The 14,521-nt window shown below is 43.2% G+C and overlaps 1 protein-coding gene across 1 annotated transcript in view; it reads left to right on the top strand.

Annotated features, from left to right (window-relative positions):
* The window catches only part of Bfar (bifunctional apoptosis regulator), a 39,352-nt gene extending 30,163 nt beyond the window's left edge, over positions 1 to 9,189 (top strand). The window contains exon 8 of the mRNA XM_052197897.1: positions 1,953 to 9,189. Coding sequence (XP_052053857.1) covers positions 1,953 to 2,145 — 193 coding nt within the window. The 3' untranslated portion in view covers positions 2,146 to 9,189. The remainder of the gene's footprint in view (positions 1 to 1,952) is intronic.
* The last annotated feature ends 5,332 nt before the right edge of the window (positions 9,190 to 14,521 follow it).

Below are 14,521 nucleotides of genomic sequence, written 5' to 3' on the forward strand. Positions count from 1 at the left end.
TTAGGTTTTCATTTTGTATCTATGTATTTATTTACTTTGTGTATGTATATTAAATTATTTTGTGTATGTATATGTTTATTTTGTCCTATTTGTAGCTCTGTCTAGCTACTCACTAGTAGACCAAGGTCACAAATGCTAGAACTAAAAAAATGTGCCACTGTGCCTGACTCATTGTTCTAATTGTGTGTGGGGGGGGGGTAGGGAGAATGTGGCCCATGGGTCTCAAACTTAACAAACCTGCCTCTACCGCCAAATGCTGAAATTACAGGCATATACAATCATACCTGGCTTCCATATCGTACCCTTATTTAAAAGTAAGCCAGATAACTTCTGGGGTAGGAGGTATTTGAAAGATTTTATTAAAGGAAAAACAAGTATAGAAAAGTACAATATAGTACAGAGAGACATCATGGGAATTTTATAGTGTTCTAATTCTGTTTTGCCAGCACTTGAGAGAATGACTTTTCCAGATTAATGTAGGATGAGAACACTGGGCTACCTAGTCTGTAAGTAGATCTCTTGGTGGCAAGTGACAAGAGTCTACCTCGTTGGCTTACTACGAAGGATTTAAATGTTCACCCAGAGTAGAACGCGTTTGGACCCTGCCTTAGTAAGGGCCTTATTGCTGTGAAGAGACATTGTGGTCAGGGCCACTCTTGGAAAGGACGACATTGAAGTGGGACTGGCTTGGTGTTTCAGAGGTTCAGTCCATTACTGTCATGGCAGGAAGCGTGGGAGCATGCAGGCAGGCCTGGGCTGGAGAGGAGCTGAGAGCTCTACAGCGTGGGCTGCAGGCATTAGGAGGAGACTGTATGTCACACTGGGCATGAACATATAAGACCTCAAAGCCTGCCCCCACAGTGACACACTTCCTCCAACAAGGCCACACCTCCTAATAGTGCTGCTCCCTATGGGCCAAGTACTCGAACACATGACTCTGTGGTGGACATACCTATTCAACCAGCACAGACCCAGAGTTCCGAACACTCTCCTCAGGGCTGCTCATCCAGGACCTCCTCACTCACAGGCTGTCCTCCCTGTGCTGCGCAGCTCCTCTCAGCTCTTGTTGCATCATGGCCTGTGGTTGCCCCAGAGCTCGGCCTAGCAGTGCCAGTAACAAGCAAGCACTTCTTTCCCATCACACTTGAAACAAGCCTTACTCTGACTGGTCCCCCTTGAATCATGTGCTCACACAGACATATTACACTCCAGCACTGTGCTGGGCTCTCCATGGCCAAGCTCAAGGTATGAAGCATATCTCCAATTCAGACCACACAGGAAAAATAGAGGAGGGAGGTCCTGGCTCTCACCGCCCCAGGGAGACAAGGCAGACTCCTCTAGAGCAATTCTGACTGTTTCAGAAAACAGCTCCAGGCAAACAGGCTACCACATTGTTTCATGTTGATGCCCTGTCTCTCACACAATTCCTGGCTAATAAACTCGTTTATTCATTTCGAGAATGTGAATATTCATGCGTAGGCTTTGTTCCTCTGCATTTCATCCCAGCACATCAGCAAGATATGGTGGCCCATGTCTGAAATCCCAACCTTCAAGAGGCAAAGGCAGAAAGATGAGAAGTTTAAGATCATCGTTAGTTACATAGCAAATTTAGGCCAAGCTTGAGCTATATGAAAGTTTGTCTTGGGGGAAAAAAGTGCCATTGCCAGGTGGATTTCCTCTGTCAGTTTGAGTCTAGCCTGGTCTAGAATTCCAGGACAGCCACGGCTACATAGAGAAAACCTGTCTTGAAAAATCAAAAAGAAAGAAAAAGAAAAGGGGCAACAAAGGTAGAACAGAGGCTGTGCCAGTGTGCAGAGCTTAGAGGACACGAGCTAGGAGCTGGAGACTGGTGAGGTAGAAGTGTTTCCTCGGTTGTGGGACAGGTGACAGGGCAGACCCCTCAGTACCCAGCTTGTCCAAGCCCACCCTCCACTACTCTTCTTTCTTTTCAGGACAGTGCCCCAGAGAATGTGGAGCCACTTTTGGAAAGTATCGACGCAGGGACTTTTCATGGCCATGTTCTGGCCGCTTATTCCTCAGTTTGTCTGCAACTGTTTATTTTATTGGGCTCTGTACTTCAACCCAATTATTAACATTGATCTGGTGGTCAAGGAAGTCCGACGGCTGGAAACCCAAGTGCTATGATTGGCAGCAAGGCCCCAAGAGAGCCCATGAATCTACCTGAAGCTGTGACATTCAGAGAGACAAGGGACTCGTTTCTACCCCTGGTAATGCAAGGTGCTGCTCCTGTGTGTCAGGCTTCAATCAGGCCCCTTCCTCTGATCCTGGGGTCATGCCAGCTGGCTGCTACCCACGTCAGACTGGACTCTACGGTTAACACCCAGCCAGTCTTTTTACGGGGACTTAAAGAGGCTCAGGCTACTATGGCTAACAGAAGTGAAAGCCTTGCACATAATTTGGGGTGACATGCTGTCAAAAGGCCAATATAGGCTGGGTGTGATAGTGTACACCTTGAATCTGAGCACTAGGAAAACAGAGACAGGTGGATTTTTGAGTTCAAGGCCAGAGTGGTCTACAGAGTGAGTTCTAAGATAGCCAGGGCTACATAGAGAAACCCTGTCTCGAAAGGAAGGAAGGAAGGAAGGAAGGAAGGAAGGAAGGAAGGAAGGAATAGGGAGGGAGGGAGGGAGGGAAAAGAAAAAAGAAATCAAAACAAAACAAAAAGAAAAGATAAAAAGGAAGGCAGGCCATTGTGGTCTTAACCTCACTGACTGACAGGCTCCCAAACCAGGCTTGTGGGAGTCAGTTCTGTCCCATCTGTCAAGTTTAGGAAAACAAGGGTAGGTTTTTGTCAGAAGCATAGATAGTTGGGCATACAAAATAAAGACCTAGAATCCAGTCATAGTTTCTTACTCAATAGTTGGTAGGTTTCAGAATCAACCCAGAGAAAACTTCAGACTGAGAAGACAATGATGGAAGGCTGTGTTGTTCCCTGTTGTGATCTCCCTTTTGTGAGCGGGGAGTTGGATGGACGCCCGCCCATCAGGCTGAGTCTTCTTAGGTTTCTGATCCCTGCTTGGTGTTTTGTTCTGAATAATCTGTACAATAAATGCTGTATAGACTGTTCAAGGCACATTTTGTAAGCTGCCCTCATACTGTATAATGGATAATCTTTATTGTCCTGTTCTTTAGTATAAAAGAAAGTATAATTATGCCAAGTGCTGCCATCATAAATAATGAGTAAGCTGAAGGGTGACCTTTATGCCAGTGTAGATAACAGTGTCACAGCAGATGTAGAGTGTGAGCTCATCCTCCTTGGCTGAAACAGGCTTGCATCCAAAAGAGCGAGAGAGAGAGAGAGAGAGAGAGAGAGAGAGAGAGAGAGAGAGTGAGAAGATCGAGACAGAAGGAGAGAGACAGAGAAACGTGGTAATTCATTAAATCTTTGTATCTCAGAGTGAAGATTTCACTTAAACTTTACATTGAAAGTTTGGGAAATTACTTGAAATAAAAATTAAAGGTTTTTATACAAATACAACCTCTATAGAGAAATCTGATTTCTCTAAGGAAATACAAGAGAAAACGTACATTGCTTGATGTGTTATAACCTAGTTATGTTGAGTTTCCAGCTCTGTGGGATGTTGAACCAGGATGCTTGCTTAGAGATTTCTACAGGGAAGGAAGAGTCTTTCCCAGTTTTCTCACAGAACCCCAAGGACCACCTAACTTGTCTGCATAAGACAGCAGCTCTGTGGCTCAGACACACTGTAGTATCTGCACCCCTAGAGAGTCCTGTTCTTCCTTCCCATGAGGAGGTAGGGGCTGGCTAACAAATGTCTTGCACTGGTAGTGGCAGTCATAGGTTCAGAAGTACCCAGGCTAGACCATATATAGCCAGCCTCCCAATATCCTACCCCTACCTGAGGCCTTCCACACTGATGCCATGTTCACTGACACCACACCTCAAAGATGAGTAATGTCCAGGAAAAAAAGGAGATTGGGCATAAACAGATGGGCTGGCACTCCAGATCCCATTAGAGTAGGCATGCTCAGATCCAGGAGCACTGGCTTGTGCTAATGCTTGAATCTACCTACCCTCCCAGGAGGCCTTGGGGTATCCATGTGAAATGTTCAGACCCTGAAAAGTGGCACCTCTCCAGATCTGAGCCTCATATAGCCCAGGATGCACTCTTAACTGGTTACGTCGCCCAGGCTGTGGATCCTTTAACCTTTAGATCCTCAGATCTTTGGAATTCTGGAATTACAGTTGCATGTAGCCACACCCAGTTTTATATGGTGCTAGGAATCGACCTCTAGGCTTTATACTAACATTCTACCAGCTTAGAGACATTCCCTAGCCCAAAGTGGGATTTCTTTACACAGATCCTAAGAAAGTTGTTTTTGTTTTATTTTGTTTTGTTTTTTGGTCTTTCAAGACAGGGTTTCTCTGTGTAGCCCTGGCAGTCCTGGAACTCACTCTGTAGACCAGGCTGCCTAAGAAAGTTTTACATAAATAGGAAATGACAGAGCTGGAACTTTTAGTATCCAAAAGTTGGCAGTGCTAGATATGCAACCCAGGGTTCATTCGTGGTGGGCAAGTGTCCGGCCACTGAGCCACATGCCCAACCTAAACTGCTCTCCAAGACGCAGTTTTCCAAGGTTTTACATTAGTGATAGAAAAGACTGAAAATAGTAGGGCATAGTCTCAACTGCATCTTCTAAAACTAGGAATGGACACAAATGCTTACAGTATTTTGGATTATACAAATTTGAATTAGATTTTTTAGGTATTTTTAATATTTATCTTCTGTGCATGAATACTTAGCCTGTGTGTATGTGTGTGCACCGTGTGTGCACCATGTGTGCCTCCTATGCAGAGGCCAGAAGATGACACTGGGTCCCCGGAGCTGGAGTTGCCTGTGGTTTCCATTTGCTTTGTGGTATTAAAGCTGATCTGGGGTCCTCTAAAAGAGCAGCAAATATCTTTTAAGTGCTAAACCATGTCTTCATCCTAGTTCTTTATCATTATTATGTTGCAGTAAGTCTCCAACCCAAATAAGTCTGGCAAAAGAAAACATAACTCAATAAATATGAATACAAGCTGCAGCCTAGATTGGGCAGATCTACCACTACCCTACTCTAGTCCCATCTGTGAGACCCCTTGTAACTTGTGGTTTCTCCAGGCCACAGACTTCTCCTCCAGTCGCCTTTCACTCTCTCCCCTCCCCTCTCTCTCCCCCAAGCTTTTCAGCTCCACCTCCCTTCCACTGCCCAATCCCCAGCTCTAGCCTTTATTTTACAAATTAAGGTGAGGTTCACCAGAAGTCACCTGTATCAGAGATTCACTCCTCTTCCGAGGCCCCTCCCAGGAAAGCTGAATTAGCATCAAAATAAGACCGGAGCTATCCCCCACATTGTTATTAAATGGTTTAGGGTTTGTTGATTGTTTGTTTGTTTTTAGTCTGTAATAGTCAAGGTTCTCTAGAGTAATACAACTTGAATCTCTCTATAGAAAGAGGATTTACTAAAATGATTTACAGGCTGCAGTGCAGCTAATCCAACAATGGCTGGCTGTGAATAGAAATACAGTAGTTATTAAGTCTAGCAGGATGAGCTGGATGTCTCAGTGTACCCTGGAATCCTGGAAAAAGTAGTCTCTAAAGCCAGTGAAGGAGTGGACTTGCTGCCAAAGGGAGGACAAACAGGCAAAGAGCAAAAGCTTCCATCTTTCATGTCCGTATATAGCTTTCCAGCAGAAAGCATAGCTCAGATTAAAGGTGTCTTCCCATCTCATGATCCCACTTCAAGATCCCAATTAAAGGTATGTGTCTTCCTACCTCAAAGATCTCAATTGGAAGTGGATCCACCTGCTTCAAATTAAGCAAAATTCTCCCAGGTGTATGTCTTTGAATTTTGGGTTTTAGGTAAGTCCAGGAAATAATCAAGAATAGCCATGTCTTGTCAACCTAACACACAATTATCTCTCATGCCGTGCTTAATTTCCAAATGAAATATATAGCATAATATCTAAACATAATTATTCCACTACAATTACAAATGCATTATATATTTAACCAGGTCATAATTACACCTAACATAACCATCACTCAGACAACTACAAACATAAATTTAAAAAAGGTGGCAATATCCCTTGAGGGAGTTTTTCAAGTATCTCAAATTTAATTATTATAACCATTGATATTCTCTCTCTCTCTCTCTCTCTCTCTCTCTTTTTTTTTTTTTTTTTTTTTTTTTTTTTGGTTTTTTCGAGACAGGGTTTCTCTGTGTAGCCCTGGCTGTCCTGGAATTCACTCTGTAGACCAGGCTGGCCTCGAACTCAGAAATCCCGCCTGCCTCTGCCTCCCAGAGTGCTGGGATTATAGGCGTGCGCCACCACAGCCCAGCATTTTTGTGTGTGTGTGAGATATTATCTTAATTGATGTTCTATTACATGATAAATTGAGGAAAGAAAACACAGATATATGTATAAACATTGTTAACAAAATAAGATAGAAACACTCATGCCAACCATAATATTTTTTTCTGTCACTGGTCACATGGTATTAGCTAGTATTTTTTTATTTTGTTTTTCTAGACAGGGTTTTTCTGTGTAGCCCTGGCTGTCCTAGAACTAGCTCTGTAGACCAAACTGGCCGCCAGCTCACAGAGATCCACCTGCCTCTGCCTCCTGCGTGCAGGGGTTCAAGGTGTAGGCTATCACACCAGGCTCTTAGCTGGTGTTTATAACTGCCTTCCTTTACTATCTGTTTGGAATTTCCTCCACCCTCCACAAGAATTTCAGCAGGTCTTGGTTCTTTTCCTGGAGGAGTAACCCATACTTTCATTTCTGGGGTGCCTCTGCCCTTTGTCATCTTGCCTGAATTAGGCTGTTGTAATTGCCCATTGACTTCAATCACAGGACTTGGTACCACCAAGAGACCCCTAAGAGATCTCCTCAACTCCAGACTGTCTCAGGATTTTCCCTGTCCAATTACATTAGTGCAAAGACTCAAGCACAGCAAAGGTTAAACAAAGAACCACTGGCAGTGCTGAGGTCCCCTGCTGTGAGAGCTGAGAGCGCAGGCGGCTCTGAGAGTGAAAGGAAGGCGGCTGCTCTAGTCAGAGCAGACCACAGAGGGGATGGAGAGCTTCCCTTGCCCCACAGGAAGCTCATACCGTCTAACATGGTCTGCACAGGAATCTTGACTGACTTTTCCTTCTTGGCAAGCTAGGAAAGGCCTAGTATAGGCAAATACAGTATCTTAGTTTATTTCATTTGTTTTAGATTGTTTTGATTTTCAAAATGGGTGTGACTTTGAGTTTTGTGGTTATACTATTCCTCTGGGAGAGAAGTCTAAATAAAAGGTTTTCTGATTACTCTTTCAAGGGTATACTGATTTGGGGAAAGGGTTTTGTCTGTGGTTTTGGGAAAGGTGATTAAGGTATTTACACCTTAAGGATCAGATATGAAGGGAACCCTCCCAGGACTAGATTCCAGAGAATCAAACAAAATATATATCTCGATGATACTAAAATTTTGTTTTGAGATTTATATCTTACAGAATATACAGCCTTGGTGATTTTCCTCGTCAGACATACTGAACTGACCTGCTTGAACTCCTAATGTCCTGGACTTCAGTCAGATCCAGTCAAGACACAGACATCAGAGACTAATCAATCCTATTTTCCCTATCCTTACCTCCCCCTCAATATCTCAACGTCCATATTCAACTTGAAGAAGTTATGAAGAGTCGTCAACCCAGTTCCCTGGGCTTTGGGGCTGGAGAGGGTTAATAGGTTTATAGGGAATTCCCTTTATAGGGAATGTAGAAATGATCATATTTCGAACAGGGAGGAAATTGATTGTATAGCCATAATCTCATTTGGTAGAAATATTTATAACTGTTATGAAGTTGAAGTTATAAGTTCTTATTTTGGTTCAGAATTTATTTTGATGCAAAATCAAGGTTTTTATTGGTATAAATTTCTTCTATTGATACTAAAAGGTTGTAAGTGCAGGGCTTAGCCCCAGTCCATCTATTGCTGTTATTATAACAGGTCTGAGATGTTTAACCCTGTGAGCTTAGGGCCAAACAGCAAATTCATGGCTCTAAGTTTATTGTTAGGGTGTTTTCAAGATTTTAATTAGAAATAGCTGAGAGTAGTTGATGTACAACAGTCCAGATTATTTTACATAGATTGTTGATTTTCAAAAATATCAGAAATCTACAGAATGTGACTGTTATTTATTTACTTGTTGAGACTAGTCTGTTCCTGACAGCTTTCCCTCTCTTGGATTCAAAGAAGAAATTGAGCATCTGTGTTACTCCAGTTGTGGCGAGACAGCCATTAGACAAGAATTGCCTCTTTTCATCTACAGACTTAATACTGTCCAAAGAAAGGACACAATTACAGGTTTAGGCCAGCTTGATTCTGCCGAGACAGAGTAGGCTGGTCCTTAATATTCCTGTTTCTCTAAGTCTGTCAGATGACCCTGGCCAGAGGGCTGAAGAACAATGCTCCAACCAACTTTTGATGTGAGGGACTGTCCAGATGTTCATGTCTGTATGAATTGGCTAAGTTTTGGAAGCTGTGTTAAGCTTCCTATATATTTTCAATTAATATCAGTTGAACTAGGATTTCTGATGGGATTGAAAACCTACATAGTCTCCTGGCCAACCTAGGCTTTTTACTTTGAGAGGAACAGATTTAAGAGGTTTTTAGACGGCATTCAATCTAAAGCCAAGACATAGCCAGATGCAGAACTAGAGTCTTTTAAGCTGGGATAGAGTACAGTTTTCAATTTTATTGGCAAAAATGTTGGGTTGGGTGTTAGACCTATCTTATACCATATAATTTACAAAATGGTAATAGTTGTGCACAAGTTTTACTTTGAGAGAAAGGTTTCTTTTTTAATTTAATCAAACAGAAAAGGTGATATGTCGCAGGATTTTCCCTGTCCAATTACATTAGTGCAAAGAAAGTATGTAATTGGACAGGGAAAGGGGGCAGAGCTAAAGTGGAGAGAGGGAGTGGGGTGTGTGTGTGAAGAAGAGCAGTGGCCACAGGTGTGAATCCGCATGGCATTTATCAGCCACAAGTAGCAAACTTTTCACAAGGTTAGAAACATTGGGATAAAGCTTTTGTCATTATTGATTGGCTCTAAAATTATTGTATTGGCATCTTGTAAATTGTGCTACTTATATATAAATCTGATTGGTTAATTAAGCCTTAAGAGTCTCTGGTTAATTAAGCCTTAAGTGTCTTTATTCTACCGGGTAATTAGGTGTTGAGATGGCAGATCATGGGGTGTGTGAGGCATTGTGTAGAAGCGAGAGATATTCAGAACCCCCACTGCAGAGATGGCCTGGCAGGGGCAGGAGAGTTGGCAGGTTGATTTTTTAATATTTCCCACCATATATAATCTTACACCAGACATAATCTTACCTCCATGGTAAAGACACAATCCAATTTCCCCTTTTGATCTGTGTCTTTCACCCCTCCTAACACTGTTATTGGTTTAAGGGCATTAGAAGCCTAGAGCGGCAGGGGAAAATGAGCTTCCAGTTGAATGAAATGTTTGTTGTGGCTCCTGGAAGGAGTGGTCCCTACTCTGGGACCAAAACTTCTAGGCCAACAAAACTTACAAGGCCTAGAGAACTGGAACCACATTTTTCCTAGTGGATCATTAGTCATGATAATGAGTAGAACTATTCCCTTTTCCATTTCTTGATTCCTGGACCTGTGGATCCTGGCTATGGGAGAAATCACAATGTATTTTGGACACTGACTCAAAGAATATCCTGCCTCTTGCCACAGCCTTCCAGGCTGCTGCCACCTAATTGGTATAATTTTGTCTTCCAAAGGCCATTCCGTCTTCCTATCAGGCCAGCTGCTTTCAGGATGGTGGGGAACATGGCAAGATTCCATGATGTGGGCCCACTGTCATACTTCTCTGGCTATGAAATGAGTTCCTTGGTCAGAAGCAATACTGTGTGGAATACCATGACTGGATAAGGCATTTTGTAAGTTTTGGAAGAAGCATTATGTTTAGGAAAGTCAAATCTATAACCAGAATAGGAATCTACTTCTGTAAGAACAAAGCATTGTCTGCTTTCCATGGAGGGAAGTGGTCCATTATTGTCAGCTGCCACCAGGTCACCTCGGGGGAATGGTGCATGTCTGGGATCTGGCTTTTAGCAGCTTGTGTAGCCAGGTCAGCATTGGTGAGTGGAAGTCGATGTTGCTGAGCCCGTGCATAACTTTTTCATGAACATTTACATGGGACACAAGTATCTTCACATCCTTTGCCCATTTGGAGAGCTCTAGCCACATACTTCTTCCCCAGATGTCTGTCTGTCTATCTGTCTCTCTCTCTCTTGGTTTTTTGAGACAGGGTTTCTCTGTGTAGCCCTGGCTGTCCTAGAACTCACTCTGTAGACCAGGCTGGCCTCAAACTTGGAAAACAGCCTGCCTCTGCCTCCCAAGTGCTGGGATTAAAGGCGTGTGCCACCGCCCCGCTCTCATGTATTTTCTAATCATGCTCTTTCCAAGTCCCTGACCATCTAGCCAATCCATGAGTCTGAACAACCACACATCTGGCAATTTTCCCTTCCAAGCAAAATGTGTACAGCCCACTGAAGCTTTTCCTTCATTGAAGTCTTTCAGGGTTGTCCCAGAAAGGGATTGTAATGCTGCAGCTGTCCATTTCTGGGTGGTGGCTTCATAATATGCAGAACTATCATTAAACCATGCCTTAGGCATCTTTTTTTCTCAGTTGATCAACCATAAGGCACAGCCCACAAGGCTATAGGTGCACACTTGGCGACAGATGGCATTGTAACAGTAGAAACCACTTACATGGACAACTTCTTCATGCAACTTGCTTGTGCCTTCAGGACCTGCTCTGGCATGATCACGTATATACCACTCCCGTTTGATAATAGATGGCTGCTGTACACGTCCTGCATCATGACTTGTTCAGTCAGAAACATCCAGTTCATGATGGGCAGCTCAGGTCTAATGGTAACTTGGTGGCCCACTGACCAAAGTTCAGTTTCCATAAAGGCCCAATAGCAAGCCAGAAGCTGTCTTTGAAAGGGAGGATAGTTGAATGCACATGGTGTAGAGCCTTGCTGCAAAATCCCGAAGGTCTCTTCTGTGGTTCACCAACAGAGGCCTGCAAAGGCTCCAAACAGCATCCCTTTTTGCCGCTGCCACTCATCTAAGGGGTCATATGTTCCGAGTGGTAGAGCAGCCTGCACAGCAGCTTGGACCTGCTGAAGAGCCGTCTCCTGTTCCAAGCCCCACACAAAGCTAGCAGCTTCTGAGTCACTTGGCATCTGGGCAGGAGTAACACCACTAAGTAAAGAATGTGCTGTCTCCAGGATCCAAATAAGCCCACTAAAGTCTGTTCTTCTTTCTCAGTGGAAGGAGGGGCCAGATGCAGTAACTTACCCGTCACCTTAGTAGGAATATCTCTGCATGCCCCATGCAACTGGACTCCTAAGAAATTCACTGAGGTAGAAGGCCCTTGAATTTTGGTTGGATTTATTTCCCATTCTCTGATATGCATATTGTTACCAATCAGTACAAAGTGGTTGCTCCCTCTTGCTTGCTTGACCCAATCAGCATAATGCTGCCAATATAGTGCACCAAAGTGATATTTTATGGAAAAGACAATCAAGATTCCTTCTAACTTAGACACAGGGCTGGAGAGTTAATATATACTTGGGGTAAAACTGTATACTGTATACTTGGAGTAAAACAGTAAAGGTATAATGCTGGTATTGCCAACTAAAAGCAAATTGCTTATGATGGGCCTTATGGGCAGACACCCAGAAAAGGGCATTTGCTATATTAATAGTTGCATACCATATTGTGAAAGAGATGTATTAATCTGCTCAAGTAAGACACTGCATCTGATACAGCAACTGCAATCTGAGTCACTACCTGATTGAATTTTCAGTAATCAGCTGTCATGCTCCATGACCCATCTGTTCTGTACTTTAGCCAGGAGGAGACTGGTGGCAGCCATCGTGCCAGCAGCTTTTTTTGTTTTTTGTTTTTTGCTTTTTGGATTTTGGTTTTGTCAAGACAGGGTTTCTCTGTGTAGCCCTGGCTATCCTGGAACTCACTCTGTAGGCCAGGCTGGCCTTGAACTCAGAAATCCGCCTGCCTCTGCCTCCCAGAGTGCTGGGGATTACAGGTGTGCGCCACCACACCCGGGCGCCAGCATCTTTCAAGTCCTTGATAGTGGCACTAGTTTTGTAATTCTTTTAGAGATTTGACACTGTCTTTGATTCACTATTTTCCCTAGTAGAGGCAACCTCAATGGCTTCCATTTTACCCTTTCCAACTTTATTTATTTATTTATTTATTTATTTATTTATTTATTTTTTTAGCTAAGCATGGCAACACATGCATGTAATGAAACACTCCCAAGGCAGAAGCAGCAGGATTGCTATGAGTTTGAGGCCAGGCTGGTTCTACAAAGACACTACTTACAAAATAAAATAAAAAAATAAAAGAAAACAAAGGGGTGGGGGAGTCAACTGTGCTCACAAAACAGCTCAATCTACACAAAACAGACATGGCAGTATATACTGCAACCTAGCATTCAGAAGGGAGGGAAAGAAAAAAAAAATTTGTTTTTTTGGATTTGTTTTTTTCGAGACAGGGTTTCTCTGTATAGCTCTGGCTGTCCTGGAACTCATGCTGTAGACCAGGCTGGCCTTGAACTCAGAAATCTGCCAGCCTCTGCCTCCCAGAGTGCTGGGATTACAGGAGTGCGCCCATTGTCCAGCTTACCCTTTCCAACTTAATAGCCCCTCATTCCAAAAGTCAAGGAACTAATGTACAACATCTGCCAAGTTCTAAGTATATCCATCCCAATTATACATCCGGGGACTGGGGACGAGTCCAGGAATCCACTGAACTGTGTGTCAGACTTCAGCTATTTCCCTTAACCTCTTGATGTCCATGAGTTCCTGCTTTAATTGGAGGGCCACAATGTTTCTTGAGGTTTCCTTTAATCAGTGTTGGTTCAGAACCAGCATCCAGTGGTCGAACCATCTCATTGTTTCTTTTCCTCCATTGTCCAGTTTCCCCTGTAAAAGACCAAAGGTCCCTCTGGGGAAGGTCTGGAGAAAGACTAACAGTAAAATGTTTATGTATTTTATCAAAGTCTTTCCTTAGGGGAAATTGGCTGTCCTTTCACTCAAGGGGTTCTGGGTCTGCCAGCTGGCTCAAGTCTGGAAATTGATTCATGGGCCAAGATTCTGCTGTGATCCAGTGTGGCCTTTCTTTCATTTGTTTGAGAACTTATACAGATCAAACAAACATTCAGTGACTTATCTATTTCATGCCTGGAAACACTGTGAGTGAGTAATTAGGTAAAGGTCCTTTCAAGTCAGCCACCAGTAAATTCACTTTGCCTGTGCTGGCCATTATGGGTCAGGACATTATAGACATGGCTTTGTCTATGCTGCCCATTATGAATACCTTAATAGTTATACTGTACCTATAAATCGCCTTCCTTTTGGTGACTCAGTGCTGTCACCTGGCCCCTGCTACTTACTGGGGCCCAATTAAACCCCATCCAGTCCATCTAATTGAGCAGCAGCATCTTCAACCTTAAGATCTGACACAAAGAAAAGAGCAACAATAAATCTCTTCAAATGTGCTGGCGCCCCTCTATTTTGCATCTTATAGGTCGCATAAAGGGCATGTCTTCTGAGCCTTCTCATGGTGGAGGATTAGATTTTACAGAGTATCCACTGTGAAATTGCAATTTCCCTGAACCTTACAATCCCTTCAACACTAACCCGAGGGATATCAGGCATTTCCAACTCCAAAAGTAGGCCATCGTTTGCCAAATACTTCAACCATTTAAACAAACTTTTGACACTTTTTTTTTTAACTATGCAAGCTTCCATATTAAACCTAGAATCTCCGCTGAGAGGGCCCATATGAATAATAATCTCGGCCAGATATAGTTTTATGTTCCTTCTACCATTATCCCACACCCTTAAAATCCATTCCTACATAAATTCCGCAGACTTCTGCTTAAAATAACAAACTCATTAGGCTCTTTAATAGTATAGCACACCTCCTCATGGAATACACTGCTTTGCCTTAAGTTTGGTTACAGTCTAGAGCAACTATCGGTGGGCCCTGAAGGACATTAGTATTGTATTGTCTTGGGTGGCATCTCCTTTAGAGAAAGTCACGGCTGGTTTAGCAGATGATGAAGAATTTATCTCCTCAAAGTCAGAAAAGACAATATTTCAGGGGTAGACAAGTTCATCTTCTGCTAAGGGTGGAAAGACATTTTTTTAAGACAAGGTTTCTCTGTGTAGACCAGGCACCAGGCTAACCTCAAAATTAAAGAGGTCTGCCTGTCTCTGCCTCATGAGTGCTGGGGTTAAAGGCATGCACCACCACACCCCATAGCACCGCCACACCCGGTAGACAGACTATTTTCTCAAGTGAGATAAACCCTTCTGAATCTGAAGGTTCAAAGTTCTCAGCTTCAATAGGCTCCTTCCATACATCCCCA

Source organism: Apodemus sylvaticus, chromosome 10 (assembly GCF_947179515.1).
Source record: "Apodemus sylvaticus chromosome 10, mApoSyl1.1, whole genome shotgun sequence".
Classification (NCBI taxonomy): Eukaryota; Metazoa; Chordata; class Mammalia; order Rodentia; family Muridae; genus Apodemus; species Apodemus sylvaticus.